A 22,300-nucleotide genomic window follows, 5' to 3' on the forward strand; every position below is an offset into this window, starting at 1 on the left:
ATATATATATATATATATATATATATATATATATATATATATATATATGGTTGTATAGACAGTAATTAAGGATGGCAATTTCACAGCTAATTTTGCAGAGTTGTATTATAAAGGAACTTTTGAGTTTTTAAAAAATTGACATATTTTAATTTACTGTCTGGCCCAGGAGTCACCATTAATCATCATATAAAAAAATATTAAAGAGTGACCTCTTTTGGGTTAACATCAAATTTAAGTATATCTCTCATATTTAATGTAGCTTTATATTTAAAGCTATTAATATACATAAGGTAATTATTTGAATTTATGTGAAAGTTTGGATGTATGACAAGGTATAAAAGTAATTCAAGACAAAGGCTCCTAAATATGTAAAATATCAGATCCAGAGGAAATGATTTTCTAGAAACCTGGATACATGTATAGAGAGGAGTTATTATGCTATATTCTTTTTTTTTAAGTAGTTGGGCACAATACCTTTATTTTATTTATTTATTATATGTGGTGTTCAGGATCGAACCGAGGTCGGCCTCACATGTTCTAGATCAGTGCTCTACCGCTAAGCCACAATCCCAGCCCCTTATGCTATATTCTTACTGGACAAAATTTGAAGTTTGTTGGAAATATAATGTTTAAATTGATCTGTAAAACAGTCATTATGATTGAAAAATAGTACTTTGCCTTCCGTTTTTCTCTTTACTTCATCTGTATCCTTCTCTTTTCTTTCTTTCTGTTTTTTTTTTTACAGATCATACATCAGTTGGTGGTCTGGGCGACAGTTTCTATGAATACTTACTGAAAGCTTGGTTGATGTCAGATAAAACAGATCATGAAGCAAGGAAGATGTATGATGATGCTATTGAGGTGATTATTTTCAGAATATTTTCCTGCTTAACATATTGAATGTACAATTATTTGATAGTGACTCAAAAAATAATATTTTATTATATGCTTTCAGGAATAACCATTTTGTTATGCATTCAGGAAATAAATATGTAAACATTTTATTATGTGCATTTACTATAGAGCTTTTTAGTGTTTTAATAGCAAATCCTTATACCAAGTGTTCTTTTATCTGTAACATTTTAGAGAAATTGAAGGTTAGTATAGATACTTTAGGAGAATTTATTTTAGTTTAGTTAACATCTGTAAGACTGGAAAAACTTATGACTTCACATTTATTTCCATAAACATTTCTTCTTGGGGGGCAGGTGGAGTAAACTCAAGGGCACCTGGCCACTGAGCCACATCCCCAGCCCTGTGAGACAGGGTCTCATTGAGTTGCTTAGTGCTTCCCTTTTGTGGAAGCTGGCTTTGAGCTCCAGGTCCTCCTGCCTCAGCCTCCCAAACCACTGGGATTACAGGTGTGCGCCACTGCACCCAGCTTAAACATTTCTTCTTTAAATGACTGTTTAAACCTATATGCTGAGATCCTTGTGAGTAAATAATTATAATATCACACTTATATAAGTACTTTCCATGTGCCAAGCACTGTTCTAGCCCTCACTTTGTATATGAGGACCTTAAGGCACCATGAGGTTAATGTTGAAGGTCGTATACTGGTAAGTTATGGAGCCTGGAACTGAACAGTCTGGTTGCAGAGCTAGTTCTCTTCGTCACTTGTTTCATACTTGTATAATTTCATACTTCAGTGTTGTGATCTAGTGTTGAAATTTAGAACAAGTCATTCTAGGGAGCATTTATATGGGAAATTTCCAGGCAAAAATTGTGAAATTAAAAAACGTGTTAACCATTTAATAAGTTCCTGGCTTTCAGATCTATTAAAAACCCACATCTTTCTAATGATTTTAATTACTTTTTGTGTATTTTGTATAATCACACCATTCTGAGATAATCAGTGATCAGTTTTCAGCATTGTAGTTTTTTAACTTAAAGCAAGGCTCTTATTACTCATTTTATATCCTTATTTTTAAGGACCTAATACCCTTCATTTGCTGTTTGAAATACACAGGAGTTGACCTTAATGTGTGTAACATAGTGTTTTACCCATTAAAGTCACTCAATGAATGGTTGTGGAAGGATTAACTAAAAAAGTGAGACAAATTAAGGTGTAATCAAGAATTTAAATTTTTATATGTTACTTCTAAAAAATTTTATGAAGTCTTAAATTTTTGAAAAGTTGGAGAGTTTCGCTCTTTGTTGGCACGATTAAAAAAACCTGGATATTTTTATGATTCAAGAATAATCATTAACTAGGAAGAATTATTTAAGACTATTCTTAGGATTCATTTCCACTAAACTTCAGGTTCCTTTGAAGGCAGAGACCAATTTGTTTGTCATTATCTCAGCATGAAGCATACTAACCAAAACATGAAAAATGTCCAATATATGATAAATGTATGACTGAATTTAATATTTTTATTTTTAAAATATGACATGTCATTTACCATGTAATATCATCTTTTCTTCATAATTGGCTGTTTCTTGTAATAATCTAAAACCATTTTCTTCTTAATTCTTGCCTAAATGACCACAAAATTATTTTATATTTGTTATTACCTTTTTAATTGTATATACTTTGAAAGAGTAATAATCATTTTGAAAGTTAATCTTATAATTTAAAATTATTTTCATCTACATTAGGTGTTTTATAAATGTTTCTGTATTTGTTTTCTATGTCCTATTTTTATTAGTTCTTAAGTCTGGAATGGACTCCTACTGAGTAATTGCTTAATAAAAATTGGTCACCTTTTTTTTTTGAGCCATGATCTCAAGTTTGTAATTTCTACAGTGTCAGTTTATCTTTAATAACTGTTCATTCTGTAAGGAGACAGAGTATATATAAATTGTAAAATAAAAAACATATTAAATGCATGCAAGAGATAGGTATGGCACTTATTTTTAAATTTATTCAAATTTGAAATAAATCATTTCTAAAATTTGTCTTTCTGAGCTATTCTATTTAAATTCTTTCCATCTGTATCTTAACCTCCTCTACCCTTACAAATTCCCATATCCTTGGTTCCTGTATCTTAGTTTTCTTAATCACAGGTTTTATACTTAGATCAAATTTATGTTTTGTCATTAATTTTTAAAGGTGAACAAAATGTGATTTTTCGAAAGTCCTTTGGAACATGACATAATGCCAATATTAGTGACAATTTAACACATTTTAATTGAAGAGCAATAATGTTACTAACTGCCATTCAGCAGTTTGGTATTTTATTTAAGTTGCATTCTTAGGTATTTGTCATATTTTTAGAAGAAGGCCATACAAACAATTTTACAAATCCAAAAGTAAATTACTGGTGAAAGCTTATACTAACCTAACCTATTTCTGTAGTCCTAGTAAATTCATGAAGTTATGTTTGGATATCTTTTAATTATAACATGATAAAATTTATATTATAGTCAACAGAAATGACAAACTGTCAAAAAACACTATGTAAAAATGTATAAACCAAAACATGGATTATTATTTAGGCATTGGTGGAGTAACTTTAATGCAGAAAACCTGCTAGTATCATGAGGTCCACAAGGATGAAAAACATTGCCCCTTCATTTAAAAGATTAATCTTTTTTTATATGTGCTTCAGAGTATTATGATCAAAAGTAAACAACAACCACAACAACAAAGCTTATAATCTACTCTTAGTTCTTTAGCATTTTGGTTATCAGCTCTGTCTCACTCCCCTAACAGGTCAAATACAACTATTAACAGAATCATTCGTTTATTAAATTATTTACTAACTAAACTTTTAGTGAGTGCAGAGTACATTACAGACCTTCTGGAGTATAAGATGATGAAAAAGGCATAGCCCTCCCCTGCAATTTTATAAAACTTATATATTATTGCCAAGAATACAGAATACATTTTTACCAAGTTAATTTGTTATTCAGATGGTCACAGAACAGTACACAATTAAAATGAGAATTCTTCAAAGAAATATTTCTTTGTTTCATCAGAAAGTGGAGTCATTAATCATATACAATTATTTCTACCAAATAGAACTGAATTAATGCAATTTCTTATACTTTTCCATAGAAATGCCTCTAAACAACAACAGAAAATTAATCCGTAGCCTTCCTTGCAAAGTTTGAGATCATAGTCCAAAGGAACAAAGTGCTTAAAAACTTCACTTTAAAATGAAATGTGATTTTTATACTCTAATTCTTTGTATATTTCAGTTTGGTATAAAATATTTCTCTCACTATCCCCATGTCTTTTTAGAAAAACTGGTATTCCATAAGGATGGACTCTTTATTATGTGTCCTCTCCTCCATGACACAATATCCCAGACAGATGCCTAAGTTTGAGAGTAAAGGACTAAAGAACTAAGGGATAAATATTTAACTTTCAACTAGTTTTGAAAGCCTTGTAATGTGTTAGGTGGCTTACCTAATGGTGCCTTTTTAAAGTATTTTTCCAAGTGACATGGTTGCATGGAAAATGAAGAACCATTTTAACTAATTATTAAAATCATTTTTTTATTAACTTGGATATTCTTCCTGTTCAGATTTTGTTATATGAAATAGAAATGATACAACCTTTTTGGTGTAGGTTCTCATTACAATCAGTTGACAAAGACAAAGGTGTAATGGTTAATATTATATATAAAGGAACTCTTTTCAGCCAACTCTCACCTCTCCCACTCTTTTTGTTTGTTTTTAATTCTTTTTAGTTATACATAACAGTAGGGTATTCTACATATTATACATACATGAAGTATATCATTCTAATAAGGATTCCCATTCTGTCTTACAGAAGTGATTATAGAATATTTGTTACAAGTTGTGTTCAATTTGGTTACTCCTTCCAAAACTTATTATAAATTATGTCTTTCAATGTGGGAAAACTACTGCTTTATAGATTATTATATTGCAATCATTTTATGATAGCCAGAAATATATATTTGAGCTAATAGATTGCTTTTAGAATTTTGAATATCTGTTCTTTTTTACAGGCTATAGAAAAACACCTTATTAAGAAGTCCCGGGGTGGTCTTATCTTTATTGGAGAATGGAAGAATGGACACTTGGAAAAGAAGATGGGACATTTGGCTTGCTTTGCTGGGGGAATGTTTGCACTAGGAGCAGATGGTTCCAGAAAGGATAAAGCTGGTCATTATTTAGAGTTAGGGGCAGAAATTGCACGTACATGTCATGAGTCTTATGACAGAACTGGTAAGAATATTAATAAAACTAATTACTGGTCTAAAATAACATCAAAGTTAAAAAGTATATTTTGAAATTAGAAAATATATAGGTACTTTTCATTTCAAAATAGTTTACAAATAACACAGTAAATCATTCTATTAAGAACTTTAATTTTAATTTCAGAAATGTGTTTCTGCATTATTTTATAAAATTCAAAATTCAAGATTTTGAACTAATTGTTTTAAAGACAAGAGAGTGTGTGGGGGTGTAAGGAACAGCATTATTCATTTTAATATAAGAATCTATTTTAGCCATTCATTTCAGAGTCAATAAACCAGTTACTCAAAAGAACATAAGAAATGACTGATTTCAAGGTTATCCTGTCTTACCTATATACTTGTGAAAATAGGAATAACCAAAAGAGAATAGTAGTTATCTTGGATGTGTAATTGGTATTAGGTAGCTTGTCTTTTACATAATTTGCCAATCATTTTTTGGAGTTTTGTGCCTTTAACTAAAAAGACATTCCTTTGGGAAAATGTGTAATATTTTCTGAACTTCAGTTTCTTTACTTGGAATGTGAAACGATGGTCTTAATGGTGACAAAAATTGGCTTTTGGGGAGGTGAAAAAAATTTTTTTTTCTGTTTTGTAGAATAGATTATGCATAGTCATAAATAGACATTGAGTATATATTTGCTATCAAATTTCCATGGAAGGAAAAAGCAATTTTTTTAAGCCTAAAATGGCTCATTGAGAGTCCAGTAATGAAAAGGGGTTGAGAAATACTGGACTAGAACCCCACAGTTTTCTTTAGCTTTAAAAATGTATATTTCTATAAAAAAAAAATAAGTAATGGGCTGAAAGCCTAAAACCTCGTAATTTCTCTTTGATTTCAGAAGTGGAATTGTTGCTTTTATAAAATAACTGAATTTCTGCTTTAAGATTAATTTGTCATTAGGTACCATGACACAAATATGATTATTGACTTAAAATTTATCCTAGTTCATAAATCTGTCAGGTTATTTTTATATAGTAAGAAATTAAAATTATGGTGAAATTGATCTTCAGTTCTCTCATTAACTAATAAGTGGTTCCATTTCTTTAAAATATATATATATATATATGTATATATATGTATGTATGTATGTATATATAAAACTCAGGAGGACATTGAAGCAATATTAGTTTTGGGTAGTTTCAAATTGGTATATGATACAAAATAAGTGATTTGTTATAAATAAAAGGTAAATTAAGTCATGTTGATGATATGGAGTATCATTATATACTTAAATTTTATACTTAAATTACATATTTACAATTATTTACTTAAATTTTAGGATATATATATACTAAAGCTGGTAAAACATTGAGGACCAGAATGGATATTCAGTGTGTATATTAGGACCCATGATAATTAGGCTTATGGTTGTACGGATTTTGACCATAAATAAAAAAATAGATCTAAAATAGAATTTAATATAGCAAACCTACCAAAAATATGAGAGCATAATTGTTATAATTAATTAAGGAACACCCATTACATGAAGAACCTTATCTGAATGCTTATAAGTTCAAGTGTGAACAAGATATTTCCCCTACCCTAGAGAAATTCATAAACTACCAGAGGTACAAAAGGATTCCCTTATAATTCTAACATTTACATTTTATAACAACATTGCTGATTCTTCTTCTGATTGTCATTTTCACATTGCAAGTTGAACCTGTGACCCTCTTTGTCATGCTATAACCAGAAAAGATTACTATTTAATTTGTGTCCTGTATTTTCAGGTCTTTCAATGTTTTTACTTGTCTTTAATCTTAATTTAGATCCTTTAATTGAAAGGTGTAATTCTACTAAGTATAATTTTGCTAACTTCCCAGCAGGTTATTATATCCTCTGCTATATTTTCTTGCAGCTCTGCTATAATTTTTGGCTACCACATTTAAAAATACCCATCTACTTCTCCTTCATTATTTCAGCTAAATTCCCCATACTGTAATTATTGCCTTGGGATGTCACTTTCATCTGTTGTTGGAATTAGAATTAATATTAATTCCGATTTAGTAATCTTAATTCATTCCACCATTTGGTGAACATGGCCTATTTTAATAGTTACTGAGTTTGTGGAAACATTACTGAATCTGTTTATGACACCTAGCATGAAACTTGGTGGTTTCAAACATTATCTACATGGCATACTAGGTTAGTTATTAATATATCATTTCAGTTTATTCTGAGGCATAATGCAGGACTGGTTCCAAACCTAATATTAGACTTCTAAAATATAGTACTTTGTTTTTCTAGGTTTCTGGATTTTTTAAAAAACTCCTGAACATCAGTAAAATATCAGCTATTAGATTTAATTTAGTTCATATAGAAGTTTAGTAAACTATCTTCTCTAGATTTTATGCTGTCACAGTTGAAGAGAAATTTTTTAATCTATTTAGATCCATATCACATGGAATATTAGACATATTTGAAGAGTTTCTATAACTGTTCCTTATAATAAGAGAGAATAATACAGGAAAATAGTTTCTTTCCTTACTCTTTGCTCATCTGATTGTAGTCAGATTACATGTCCTAGAATATTCCTTATATATATTATTAGTGTTGAATTTTTTTGTTATTCACTCAATTGTGCTTATTTTTCCAAATCTCTAGATTCTCCCCAACTTGGAAGATGTGTATGAATTGCTTTTTTCCATGACTTTATAAAATAATTTTTGCCCTCTTAAACTTCCCTATATATATTTTTTGGCTTTATACGGATTTTCATCATATTTGCTATTTTGCTCTGATTTTTAGTTTTGCAAATCTCTTATTTGCCTACAGTATATAAATACTTGAAGTTTTGTATCTTGAAGTTTTGTATTTTCATCCAGGCACTAAATTATTTTTTGTTTTTACTCCATTGGTACTTGTTTGGTTATTTTCCTTTTAGAAACAAAATATCAAATGTAAAAGGGGAATTTAAGATTCAGGTGTAGTGGCCTATGCCTATAACCCCACTTGATCGGGAGGCTAAAGTAGGAAGATCGAGAGTTCAAGCAACATAGCAAGATCTTGTCCCAAAAAGTGGGGAGATTGAAAGCCAGCCTGAATAACTTGTTGAGGCCCTGAGAAACTTAGCAAAGCCCTGTCTCCAAATAAAAATTTTTTTTAAAAAAAGGGCTGGGAATGTGGCTCAGTGGTTAAGCATTCCTGGGTTCAATTCCTGGTTCCTGTTCCCCACCCAAAAACAAGGAAAAAAAAAAAAGTGAGGAGAGATTTAAGATGGAGAATAGCAATTAAGCACAAGATAGAATGTTATGATAGAATGTTACCTTTAAAAATAGTACAAAATAAATAATACCCTCAGAATTGTGCAACCCATAATTTGGCCAAAATAATGGATGGGATATGTATATAATATAGGCTTATCAATTTTTATAGGACAAATCTGTTATCTTTCTAATATGCTGATTTTTGTGAAGTTAGCAATAAGCAAATAGTAATTTTCAGTGGGAAGCTTAAAATACATGTGACCTTTTTTTTTTTGCAGTTCAGGTGGTTTTATCACCATAATTATAGAATTTATTATCTGAAGTTAGGTATTGGCTTTATTTTGTTATCTAATTTAAATTTAGCCTTAATATTCACTTTTAAAAATCTGATTATCTCTAGTACCAATAGTTTTTTTATTTTTTTAAATTTATATATGACAGCAGAAGGTATTACAATTCTTATTATACATATACAGAACAACTTTCATATCTCTGGTTGTATACAAAAGATATTCACACCAATTCATGTCTTCATACATGTATTTTGGATAATAATGATCATCATATTCCACCATCATTTATAACCCCATGCCCCCTCCCTTTCCCTCCCACCCCTCTGCCCTATCTAGAATTCGTCTATTCCTCCCATGCTCCCCCTCCCTATCCTACTATGAATCAGCCTCCCTATATCAAAGAAAACATTTGGCATTTGGTTTTATGGGATTGGCTGACTTCACTTAGCATTATCTTCTCTAACTCCATCTATTTACCTACAGATACCATGATTTTATTCTTTTATTGCTGAGTAATATTCCATTGAGTATATATACCACATTTTTTTAATCCATTCGTCTATTGAAGGGCATCTAGGTTGGTTCCAGAGTTTAGCTATTGTGAATTGTGCTGCGATAACCAATGATGTGGCTGTGTCCCTGTAGTATGCTGTTTTTAAGTCCTTTGGGTATAGACTGAGGAGAGGGATAGCTGGGTAAAATGGTGGTTCCATTCCCAATTTTCCAAGAAGTCTCCATCCTGTTTTCCATATTGGCTGCACCAGTTTGCAGTCCCACCAGCAGTGTATAAGTATACCTTTTTCCCCACATCCTCGCCAACACTTATTGCTGTTTGTCTTCATAATAGCTGCCATTCTGACTGAAGTGAGGTGAAATCTTCAGAGTAGTTTTGATTTGCATTTCTCTAATTGCTAGAGATGATGAATATTTTTTCATATATTTGTTGATTGATTGTATATCATCTTCTGAGAAGTGTCTCTTCAGGTCCTTGGCCCATGTTTTGATTGGGTTATTTGTTTTTCTCGTGCTTAGCTTTTTGAGTTCTTTATATACCCTAGAGATTAATGCTCTATCTGATGTGTGAGGGGTAAAGATTTGCTCCTAAGATGTAGGCTTTCTATTCGCATCACAGATTGTTTCTTTTGCTGAGAAGAAACTTTTTAGTTTGAGTCCATCCCATTTATTGATTCTTGATTTTAATCCTTGTGTTAGAGGTGTCTTATTAAGAAAATTGGGGCCTAATCTCACATGATGGAGATTAGGGCCTACTTTTTATTCTATTAGATGCAGAGTGTCTGGTTTTATTTCTAAGTCCTTGATCCATCTTGAATGGAGTTTTGTGCATGGTGAGAGAGAGGGGTTTAATTTCATTTTGTTGCATATGGATTTCCAGTTTTCCCAGCACCATTTGTTGAAGAGGCTATCTTTTCTCCAATGCATGTTCTTGGCACCTTTGTCTAATATAAGATAATTGTAATCTTGTGGGTTAGTCTCTGTGGCCCCTATTCTGTACCATTGGTCTGACAATCTGTTTTGGTGCCAATACCATGCTGTTTTTGTTACTGTTGCTCTGTAGTATAGTTTAAGGTCTGGTATAGTGATGCCACCTGCTTCACTCTTCCTGCTAAAGATTGCTTTAGCTATTCTGGGTCTGTTATTTTTCCAGATAAATTTCATGATTGCTTTTTCTATTTCTATGAGGAATGTCATTGGGATATTGATAGGAATTGCATTAAATCTGGAAGTATGGTCATTTTGATAATATTAATTCTGCCTATACAAGAGCAAGGTAGACCTTTTTGTCTTCTAAGGTCTTCTTTGACTTCTTTCTTTAGGGTTCTGTAATTTTCATTATATAGATCTTTCGCCTCTTCCATTAAGTTGATTCTCAAGTATTTTATTTTATTTTGAGGCTATTGTAAATGTGGTAGTTTTCCTCGTTTCCACTTCTGAGGATTTATCACTGATATACAGAAAGGCCTTTGATTTATGGGTGTTGATTGTATATCCTGATACTTTGCTGAATTCATTTCCTAGTTCTAGAAGTTTTCTGGTGGAACTTTTAGGGTCTTCTAGGTATAGAATCATATCATCAGCAAATAGTGCCAGTTTGAGTTCTTCTTTTCTTATGTGTATTCCTTTAATTTCTTTCTTTTGCCCTGGCCAGTGTTTCAAGAACTATGTTAAATAAAAGTGGTGAAAGAGGGCATCCCTGTCTTGTTCTAGTTTTTAGAGGAAATGCCTTCAATTTTTCTCCATTTAGAATGATGTTGGCTATCTGGGGTTTAGCACAGATAGCCTTTATGATGTTGAGATATGTTCCTGTTGTCTCTAATTTTTTCTAGTGTTTTGAACATAAAGTGGTGCTGTATTTTGTCAAATGCTTTTTCTGCATCTGTTGAGATGATCATATGAATTCTTATCTTTAAGTCCATTGATATGAGGAATTACATTTATTGATTTCCGTATGTTGAACCAACCTTGCATCAATGGGATGAATCTCACTTGATCATGGTGCATGATCTTTTTGATATTTTTTTACATTTGATTTGCCAGAATTTTATTGAGAATTTTTGCATCTATGTTCATTAGAGATATTGGTCTGAAGTACTGGTATTAGTTCTTCTTTAAAGGTCTTGTAGAACTCGGCTGTGTATCCATCTGGTTCTGGGCTTTTCTTGGTTGGTAGACTTTTGATGACATCTGCTGTTTCGTCAATTGAAATTGATCTGTTTAAATTGTGTATATCATTCTGATTCAATTTAGGTAGATTATATAACTCTAGAAATTTATCAATGCCTTCGATATTTTCTATTTTATGGAGTACAAGTTTTCAAAATAATTTCTAATTATCTTCTGTATTTCTGTAGAGTCTGTCATGATATTTCCTTTTTCATCACGTATGTTAGTAATTTGAGTTTTCTCTCTCCTTCTCTTTGTTAGCATGGCTAAGAGTTTGTCGATTTTATTTATTTTTTCAAAGAACCAATTTTGTGTTTTGTCAGTTTTTTTAATTGTTTTGTTTGTTTGTTTTCAGTTTCACTGATTTCAATTATTTCCTGTTTTCTGCTTTGGGGGTTGATTTGTTCTTCTTTTTCTGAGACTTTGAGATGTAATGTTAGGTCATTTATTTGTTGACTTTTTTTTCTTTGAAGGAATGAACTCCATGCAGTGAACTTTCCTCTTAGAACTGTTTTCATAGTGTCCCAGAGATTTTGATATGTTTTATCTGTGTTCTCATTCATCTCTAAAAATTTTGTAATCTCCTCCTTGATGTCTTGTGCGACCCATTGTTCATTCAGTAGCATATTATTTAGTCTTCAGGTGTTGGAGTGGATTTTATTTCTGATTTTATCATTGATTTCTAATTTTATTCCATTATGATCTGATAGAATGCAGGGTAGTATCTCTACTTTTTTTAATATTTGCTAGGAGTTGCTTTGTGGCATAGTATATGGTCTGTTTTAGAGAAGGACCCATGTGCTGCTGAGAAGAAAGTGTATTCTCTTGTTGAAGTATGAAATATTCTTTATATGTCAGTTAAGTCTAAGTTATTGATTATATTATTGCATTCTATAGTTTCTTTGTTCAGCTTTTGTTTGGAAGATCTATCTAGTGATGAAAGAGGTGTGTTAAAGTCACCCAGAATTATTGTGTTGTGGTCTATTTGACTCTTGAACTTCAGAAGAGTTTGTTTGATGAACGTAGGTGATCCATTGTTTGGGGCATATATATTTATGATTGTGGAGTCTTATTCGTGTATAGTTCCCTTGAGCTGTATGTAGTGTTCTTCTTTATCTTTTTTGATTGATTTTAGTTTGAAGTCTAGTTTATTTGATATGAGGATGGAAACCCCTGCTTGCTTCTGCAGTCCATGTGAGTGATATGATTTTTCCCAACCCTTCACCTTCAGTCTGTGGATGTCTTTTTCTATTAGATGAGTCTCTTGGAGGCAGCATATTGTTGGGTCTTTTTTTTATTATTATTTTATCAAATCTGCTAGTCTATGTCTTTTGATTGGTGAGTTTAGGCCATTAACATTCAGGGTTATTATTGAGACATGATTTTTATTCCCAGCCATTTTTGTTTATTTTCGGTATTTATTGTGACTTGTTTTCTCCTCTTGATTAGATTTTCCTTTAGTGTAATCCCTCTCTCTGCTGATTTTCATCATTGTTTTTCATTTTCTCTTCTTGGATTATTTTGCTGAGGATGTTTTGTAGTGCAGGCTTTCTAGTTGTAAATTCTTTCTTAACTTTTGTTTATCATAAAGGTTTTTATTTCATCATCAAATCTAAATCTTAGTTTTGCTAGATTAAGATTCTTGGTTGGCATCCATTTTCTTTCAAAGCTTGGTATATGTTCTTCCACAATTTCCTGGCTTTGAGGGTCTGGGTTGAAAAATCTGCTGATATATAAGTTGGTCTCTCTCTATATGTGATCTGATTCCTCTCTCTTGCAGCTTTTAAGATTCTATCCTTATTCTGTATGCTAGGCATTTTCATTATAATGTGCCTTGGTGTAGCTCTGTTGTAATTTTGTACATATGGTGTCCTGTAAGCTTCTTGAATTTGGTTTTCCAATTCGTTCTTCATGCTTGGGAAATTTTCTGATATTATTTCATTGAAGGGATTGTGCATTCCTTTGGTTTGAAACTCTTTGCCTTTTTCCATCCCAATAACTCTTAGATTTGGTCTTTTGATGCTGTCCCATAATTCTTGGATGTTCTGTTCATGGTTTCTAACTTTCTTCACTGTGTGATCAACTTTATTTTCCAGATTGTATACTTTGTCTTAATTATCTGACGTTCTTTCTTTTAAATGATCTAGTCTGTTGATTATGCTTTCTATTGAGTTTTTTATTTGGATTATTGTATTCTTCATTTCAAGGATTTCTGACTGGTTTGTTTTCAGAGTCTCTAGCTCTCTCGAAGTAATCTTTTGCTACCTCTATTTGCTCTCTTATCTCATTGTTGGAGTGATCAGTTTTTGCTCATTTAGGTCATTTTTCATTCACAGATCATTTTAATTATGAACCTTCTGAAGTCCTTCTCTGACATTTCATAAACTTTGCTGTCCATGGATTCTGTTATTATAGTGTCCTGGTTTTTGGGGGGTCACTTTCCTTCCTTGTTTTTTTATGTTGTCTATGTGTCTTTCCTCCTTGCAGATATTACAGTTATATTCCTTATATTCTTGTAGTACCCGTGCAGATTGCCTGTACCTCATCTTGATGTTGGGCTTCCAGACCCTGCTGGTGTCCCTCAATGAATGCTACTGCATCCTGGATCTGGGTCCTGTGCAAATTAGTGTAGGTGGATCCAAGCCACTGGGCTTGACCTCCCTGGTAGTCTGCTGGTCAGAAGGAGTGGTCCCGGCAGAGGCTAGGCTCTGGCGGGTGCCAGCCCCACTGTGTGAAGGGTGGACCCAGCCTGCTGTGAGCCTGGGACCTGCACAGGCCGGTGTAGGTGGATCTGGGCCTGGGCTGCAGGACTGGACCTCACATGGTAGTCTGATGGTCAGAAGGGGTGGTCCTGTGCCAGAGGCTAGGCTCTGGCAAGTGTCTGTCCCCTGGGGGAGGGGTGAACCAGGGCTACTTAGAGCCTGGGTTCCTCGCGGGCTGGAGTGTAGTAGTACAAAATAGTTTTTGAGGAGGGAAAAAAACACAAGAAATCCACACCAAAGGAAAGCTTATTAGTTTTGATATAGTTTCACTTAATTATTTTTGCTTTTGTTGTCTTCATTTTTGTGTGATATCCAAAATATCATTTCCAAAGATGGTATCATGGTACTTTTCCCTATTTTCAGGAATTCTACAGTTTCAAGTCTTCCTTATCTTTAAGTCTGTAATCCATTTTGAACCCATATTGTGTGTGGTAAAAGGATTCATCTTGTTCTTTTTCATTGAATATCCACTTTTCCCAGCACTACTAATTGAACAGACCATCCTTTCGCCATTTGTGTTCTTGGTGACCTGTAAAAACAATTCTTGATTCTATATACTTGGGTGTTTCTGGGCTCTCTGTTCTGTTTCGTTGATCTATGTGCCTGTTTTATGGTAATGTCTCAGAATACAGAAAAGACATTTTACAATGTTCAGCATCCTTTCATAATTAAATCTCTCAACAAAATGGCATAGAAAGAAATTTCTTCAACATATTAAAGACCAAGTATGAAAAGCCCATACCTAACTTTTCTCTAAGATTTGGTACAAAGCAAGAATGCATTTCCTGCTACTTTTGTCCCACCTAGTACTGGAAATACTAGTGAGCTCAAACAAACAAGAAAAAGAAAGAAAAGACATCTAAATTAGAAAGGAAGAAGTAAAAATTTTCCTGTTTGCAAATGACCTGATCTTACAGGTAGAAAACCTTAAAGATGCTCCCTCCCCACAAACACCTGATAAAATTAATTAATGAATTTAGTAAAGTAGCAGGACACAAAATCATATGTCAGTTTTTTCTTTACATTTCTTTATACTAATAACAGTCTATGAAAGAAATAGAGAAAATAATCCTGTTTATGATAGCATCAAAAATAATCAAATACTTGAATTAATTTAACCAAAGAAGTAAAAGATCTGTGTGCTTTAAGCTATAAAACATAAATTGAAGCAGATGAAAATGGACATATCATGTGTTCATGGGTTGGAAAAGAATTAATATGATTAAAATGTCCAGCAATCTATAGCTTCTGTGCAATCCCTACCAAAATTCCTGTGGCATTTTTCACAGAAATTGAAAAGTCAATTATGAAATTCTTGTAGTACCACAAAAGGCCCTCAATAGCCAAAGCAATCTTTTTGTTGTGGTGGTTGTGGTTGCTCATCTATTTGTTTTGTTTTGTTGGTACCAGGGATGAAACCCAGGAGGTTTAACCACTTAACCACTAAGCCACATCCCCAGCCTTATTTATTTATTGAGGCAGGGTCCTGCTAAGTTTATTAGGGCCTTGCTAAGTTGTTTAGGCTAATCTCGAACATGCAATTCTCCTGCCTCAGCTTCCCAAGTTGCTGGGATTGTAGACATGTACCACTGTGCCTGGCTAGCCAAAGCATTCTTTTTTAAAAAAATTACTTATTTCTTATTTGTTCTATGTATGTAGTTATGCATGACAGTAGAAATCATTTTGATACATCTTATATAGATCAAGTATAATTTCTCATTCTTCTGTTTGTACATGATGTCGAATCACACCCGTCTTATAGTTATCTATGTATGTAGGATAATAATATCTGATTCGTTCTACTATTGTTTCTATACCCATATCCTCTTCCTTCCCTTCACTCCTCTCTATCTAATCTAAAGTAACTGTATTCTTCCCTAGCTTTCCCCCTTATTGTGAATTAACATCCTCATATTAGAGAAAACGTTCAGCCTTTGTTTTTTGGGGATTGGCTTATTTCACTTAGCATGAGATTCCCCAGCTCCAACTATTTACTGGCAAATGCCCCAGCTCCAACTATTTACTGGCAAATGCTCAGTAATATTCCATCATATATATATACACCACATTTTCTTTATCCATTCATCTGTTGAAGGGCACCTAGGTTGGTTTCATAGTTTAACTATTGTGAGTGGAGCTGCTATAAACATTAATGTGGCTGCATCACTGTAATATGCTGATTTTAAGTCCATTGGTAGTAAACCAAGGAGTAGGATAACTGGATCAAATGGTGGTTCCATTCTAAGTTTTCTGAGGAATCTCCATACCATGCTTTCTATAATGGTTGCACCAATTTGCATTTCCACCAGCAGTTTATTAGTGTACCTTTTTCCCCACATCCTTGCCATTCTTGAGAAAGGAAAAAAAAAAGTTGGAAGCATCATATTTTCTAATGTCAAATTAAATTACAAAGCTGTGGTAACCAAAACAGTGAGATATTGGTATAAAAACAAACATACAGACTTTAATCACCATTTTAAAAAACACATATTAAATGCCAAATCATATTTCATCCTATACCAGACTTTAACAATAAGCTGGATAAAAGTGGGGTTTTTTTCCCCAAAATAGTGATAATTTTTTTATTACCCCTTTGAGGAGCCGGTTGAAACTTCATATGCACACAGTTTTGCTTATAATTTCAAAGGCTTTTTGAAACACTCTATTTTTTTTTGCAACACTCTATTTTCTAAGCCTACCATAGTTTTCATGTCCCTCAGGTTAAGAAATTCCTGCTTGAGTTTTACTCTAGTTCTCCAAGACTTGTCAGTAACAAAATGTGGTTATTAATTCTTCTGGATCATGTTTTGATTTTAAAGAACTAACTGCTGTTACTACAGTGGTTTTGATTTCTTTTTTATTTTTTTTAGGGGGTTTAGGAGTACATAAGAAAGGTCTGCTTTCACCTCCTTTGAGTTGTGATTATTTGGAGCATACATTACCACTTTTGTAAGGCTGAAATTTGGCCATTGCTAGAGTATGATTTTATTTATGTTCTGTCTCCATAGTAGTTCTTGTGCTATACTTTATATATATAAAAAAAAGAGAAAAATGTTATTATTTCTCAAAAGAGGTAAAACTTCTCCAAAGAGGTAAAACTCTTGAAACTTTTAACTTTTGCCATCAGTACAACCTAATAACCAGAAAGAAAGGTGGGAGTGGAAAGTTGTAGTTGTGTTATGACTCCAGCATCTCAATGGAAGATGACTTTATACTGCCCAGGTTTAGAATCGTAGGTGTGATTAGGAAGAGGTCTGTCTTAATCCATTTTGTGTTTTTATAACAGAATACTTAAGATGGGGTAATTTATAAGAACAGACATTTATTTTATAATTTATTATAAAATTTATTAGACATTTATTTTATATTTTAAAATTTATTAGACATTTATTTTATATTTTATTATTCTGGCTACTAGAAAGTCAAAACAAGGAAATAGCATTTGGAGATATAGTGAGGGGTCTGCTTGCTGCATTTTTACATGGAAGAACATGGAAAGAAGAGTTAAACAAATGTTGTAGGAATGAATATTTATAAATCTGTTACAAGAAAATCAAATTTGGATCTTTTAAAGTGACTCATTTTGCACAACAACAACAATAAAAATAAAACAAACATTTCTTCAAATCCTAGTCTTTTGGTGGGAGGGAAAAAAGCTCTTGCAAAGAACACAGTGGTTTATTTGGTTCATTTACTTTATCTATTTATTTTTGTCATGTTACAGCATTAAAGCTAGGTCCTGAGTCATTCAAGTTTGATGGTGCAGTGGAGGCTGTGGCTGTCCGACAGGCTGAAAAGTATTATATCCTCCGTCCAGAAGTAATTGAAACCTATTGGTACCTATGGCGATTTACTCATGATCCACGATACAGGCAGTGGGGCTGGGAAGCAGCACTGGTAAATAAGCCAACGTTTTATTTTATCTGTAAGAATATAAAACCAAGCCCTCTTATAGTGCCATGTATTCTTATCTGTGTTAACCTCAGTTTGAGAAACTATAGTATGATTTTTATTTTTCTAATGAAGAAACTATTAGTTCATTTAAATTTCTTGAGCAGTAGATAAAAACCTTGAAATCCTGTTTTATTTTCTAGTGAGAGTAGTTTCCTGCCAGTATTTACTTACTATCCTTATTGAATAATATGAGGAATTATTTAAAAGGCAATTTTCCAATATAATTGTTATATAAGTAATTTAATTTTTACATGTCCTCTTAATGCTTAACCACCGGAAGGGGGAAAAGTCATAAAATTAATCAAGTGTATAACTTGGGTAGATGACCCCGTTCATTTTACCTTGAGATATGAAAGATACCTAATAGATCACATGAAGGATCAGTAAATTTTTTAAAATTTTCTAGGTTGAAAAATAAACTGTATATTTAAAATTAGGAAATTTTAATTATAAGTTAAAGAAGCAAATGATTTACTCTTAAAATATTAGACTTTCAGGAAACCTCATGGCTATCAGTACCTGGGGAAGAAAAAAATTAGACTTTTATAAAAATATAGCTTATTCCTGGAGTGGGGGATGTTTTATTCTCTGAGATTCACTAGTTATGATGAATAGTATTAATTGTGAATATTTATATTCAGACAAATTAACTTAAACTTGTAATCTGATAAAATGACTAATGAACATCCGAGGCAAGATAAGGAATGCTAGTAAATTGCCCAACCAAGAATGTGCAAGGTGTATTTTAGGGCAGAATGTACACTGATTTATGTACAGAAAACATTCCACAGTGGCAAAGTTGGAGCCCTTATGTGTGAAATCAAGGGTACTTCATTTAGTTGTTCAGGAATAAGACACAAAAACATACATACACACACCCTCACTAAGTTTTGTTAATCACTTTCTTATGTTTTCATATGCAAAGTAATGATAAAAAGTTGTTTGGTAATCTAAAAAGTCCTTCAGATCTTCTTTTTTTTCCCTCACTATTTTTTATTTTAAGAATCTGGGGGCTGGGGATATAGCTCAGTTGGTAGAGTGCTTGCCTGGCATGCACAAGGCCCTGGGTTCAATCCCCAGAACAGGGAGGGAGGGAGGGAAGGGAAGGGAAGGGAAGGAAGGAAGGATGGATCTGTTATAGAACTACTAAAAGTTTTTAAAGGGTTAGGGACTACTTAAAGCTTTTTTTCATTGGGGAACAACAAAGCAGAGGGATCTGATTATAATTCACACATTGATGAATCTAGGAATAGGGTGATATCTTAAACTAAGGTAAAACACTTAAGGGTCTTTTGTCATTCAGGTTTGGGTAATCCTTTGGACAGGAGAGTGTTAGAAGGAAGGTAGTTTCACAGAGCAAAAACAGGCACAGCACTTATTGATGCTGCTTTCCCCTGGCCCCATGAGTCCAAGATTAGGTAGGTAGTACAGCTCTACCAGCAGGTCCTGCCACAGCTGAGAGGACAGCCAAACTGTTGTCACAGTGGTTAGGGAATAGGCACTCATACACATATATACACTCCCATGCACATACACTTATTTTGTTAGTGGTGGCTTACTAGTGCTTGCATAGGTAGGTAAAGTAGTTCTGTAATGAGTCTATTTGACTTGAATGTTTCCTAATATTTAATGATTCTTATTTAGAAAAACGAGGGAGATGTTTCTCAATCATGTGGAATGGGGAGTTGGGTAAAAAGTGATGGTGGATACACATCTTATCATTAGGAAATGCTATATAATAAATTATTCTTTTCCTAAAGTCCTTTTTTCCTGTGTGCTATCTTAAAGTATGGCCCCACATTTACCTGTTAGAAGAGGTTTGGCAGGATTCAACTTTAGCCTACAGCTGCCCAAATTTGAATTATAGGAGTTAGGATTTTACTTTTATAGACTATATAGACACATACAGATTCAAAGTGTAATCTGTCAAGAACAAGAACAAAACAACTATGCTACAAATTAAGGTTTGGAAAGTGTGCCATGATGAGAACTGGAAAAATAGAGGCAAAGAGGAAGCTTCATAACTTAAAAAGAATTTCTTTGTGCATCATAATTGGCCCCTCCTATTGGAGGTGAAGAAAGTAAAGAGAAGGTGTAATTGGACAATAGTGATGAGTCTGTCTTCTGAAGCCTTAGCTGTTTTGTTTACATATTCAGTCTTCTAAACTGGAATAAATTATACATGGAAACTTTCTCTCAGGAAATGACTCTAAATGGTTTAAGGATTAGTCATACCTCCCTCCTGTTCCTCAGTATTCCTAAATAGCTGTGGTAGTTCATATAGTCCTGAAGATATGATCATTGTGGGATTCAGTACTAAAAACTCTTGAATTTGAAATGTTTAAAATATTGATAGGTATAAGAAAAAAAAAACCAGCTGTAATCAAAATGGAACAAGTTGACTATAGTCTTTTCAGTGTTAATTAACTTTTTATTAGAAAAGAAAAATTGCAAGACTAGGAATAAGCCATGGTAGCCATGATTAAATAAGAAGAGAGTTAGATAGAACAAAGAATGAAAAGAACCATAAATAATTCCAACTTTTCACAAACAGTTTAATTCTGTACGTGATATACCTGCATAAGCAAGATATTTGATTGCTTTGAATTAGAAGTAGAATTGTGAACAGATAGCATTTGATTGGATTGAATTCAGAATTCAGTTTTATTTAGGCATGTTCATGGATGCAAAAGGAGATAAAAATTTAGAATCTTAATTTCCAGCCAAGCAATAAAGCACATTAGTTAATATTATAGAGCAAATTACTCTGCTTAGTTTTTCCATCTGAAAAGTGAAGCTATCAAACTCAGGGTTGTTGTGAAATTTAAATGTTGGTGCCTTCAGCACATAGTAAGTACTTCATGTTAGCCCTTAAATTTTAAGTATTATATAGAAGGTATATAGATGAGCTTTCTGCTAGTTTGTATCGAAATCATAGTTTGTATCTAAATCATACAATGTCTGGCAAGAATTTATGTGCAGTGCGAATATATACTAGTAAATCTCTTATTAATATTACTATAGAAAGCTCCTAAGAAATACTTTAATATATTATGGACTATTATTTGTTCTTGGAAGTGATAAAATTTAAATTCATAATTTGAGTTCACGCTGACCTCTAATTTTCCAAGAATGAGAAATTTCCATTTGATAATGTATTATTTTTAGGCTGAATATATTATTAATTAATTAAAGAATAATTAATATTGTCAAATTTTTATACAGATTTTTAGGAACTTTTGATTTTGATTCTTAGCCTTCAAAATTTGAAATTATGTGGAATTGTTTCTTTTATTGATTTCGTTTACAGGCTATTGAAAAGTACTGCCGGGTCAGTGGTGGATTTTCTGGAGTCAAGGATGTATATTCCTCTACTCCTACACATGATGATGTACAGCAGAGCTTCTTTCTTGCTGAAACATTAAAGTAAGTAAATACTTTTAAAATGCTTTTAAAAAGTAAATTTATCTTCTAACCAGTATATCAAAACACAGAAATCTTACATATTAAGCGGTAAGGTAATTACAGTGTTTTGATATATATATCATGTAATGTTTAAATGAGGTTAAACATATCTGTGTCTTCAGATATTTGTCAGTTCTTTGTGGTGACAATTTTCAAAATCCTTTCTTGTTTTTGAAATATACATTATTGTTATCTATAATGATGCTATTGTACTATATATACACCAGAACTTCTTTCTTCTGTCCAGCTGTAATTTAGTACTCTTTGATCAAGTTCTGTCCCTCTCTCTTACCCCTAGTCTCTCATAGCCTCTGGTAACCACCATTCTATTCTCAACATCTATGTGATTAACTTTTTTAGATTTTACATATGAATGAAATTACATGATCCTTGTCTTTCTGTGCCCGGCTTATTTCCTTTAACATAATGATCTTTGCTTCTGTCTGTGTTACAAATAACAGGATCTCATTGTTTTTTTATGGCTGAAGAGTATTCCATTGTGAACCACATTTTCTTTATCCATTCATTAAAAATTTTTATTGTATATTAGTTGTATGATTGCTAGATGATGCATTAGGACTGTGTGATATGTTACACTAAATTTTATTATGAATATCTTTTTATGTAATTGGGTCCATTAACCTTCACCTACATCTCAAGAAGAATGACTTAGACCATAAGGCAGATATTTTATCAAATACGTAATTACTACCTTTATTTTTTGTTGTTGTTGTTGTTCTTAGTTCTTTAGAGTGCATTACAA

At 32.6% G+C, this 22,300-nt stretch overlaps 1 protein-coding gene across 1 annotated transcript in view; it reads left to right on the forward strand.

The window, feature by feature from the left end:
* The window catches only part of Man1a2 (mannosidase alpha class 1A member 2), a 157,332-nt gene that overhangs the window by 114,520 nt on the left and 20,512 nt on the right, over positions 1-22,300 (forward strand). The window contains exons 9-12 of the mRNA XM_015502233.2: positions 746-861; positions 4,923-5,142; positions 17,843-18,015; positions 21,383-21,498. Coding sequence (XP_015357719.1) covers positions 746-861; positions 4,923-5,142; positions 17,843-18,015; positions 21,383-21,498 — 625 coding nt within the window. The remainder of the gene's footprint in view (positions 1-745; positions 862-4,922; positions 5,143-17,842; positions 18,016-21,382; positions 21,499-22,300) is intronic.

The sequence above is a fragment of the Marmota marmota genome, unplaced genomic scaffold (assembly GCF_001458135.2).
Source record: "Marmota marmota marmota unplaced genomic scaffold, marMar, whole genome shotgun sequence".
NCBI lineage: Eukaryota > Metazoa > Chordata > Mammalia > Rodentia > Sciuridae > Marmota > Marmota marmota.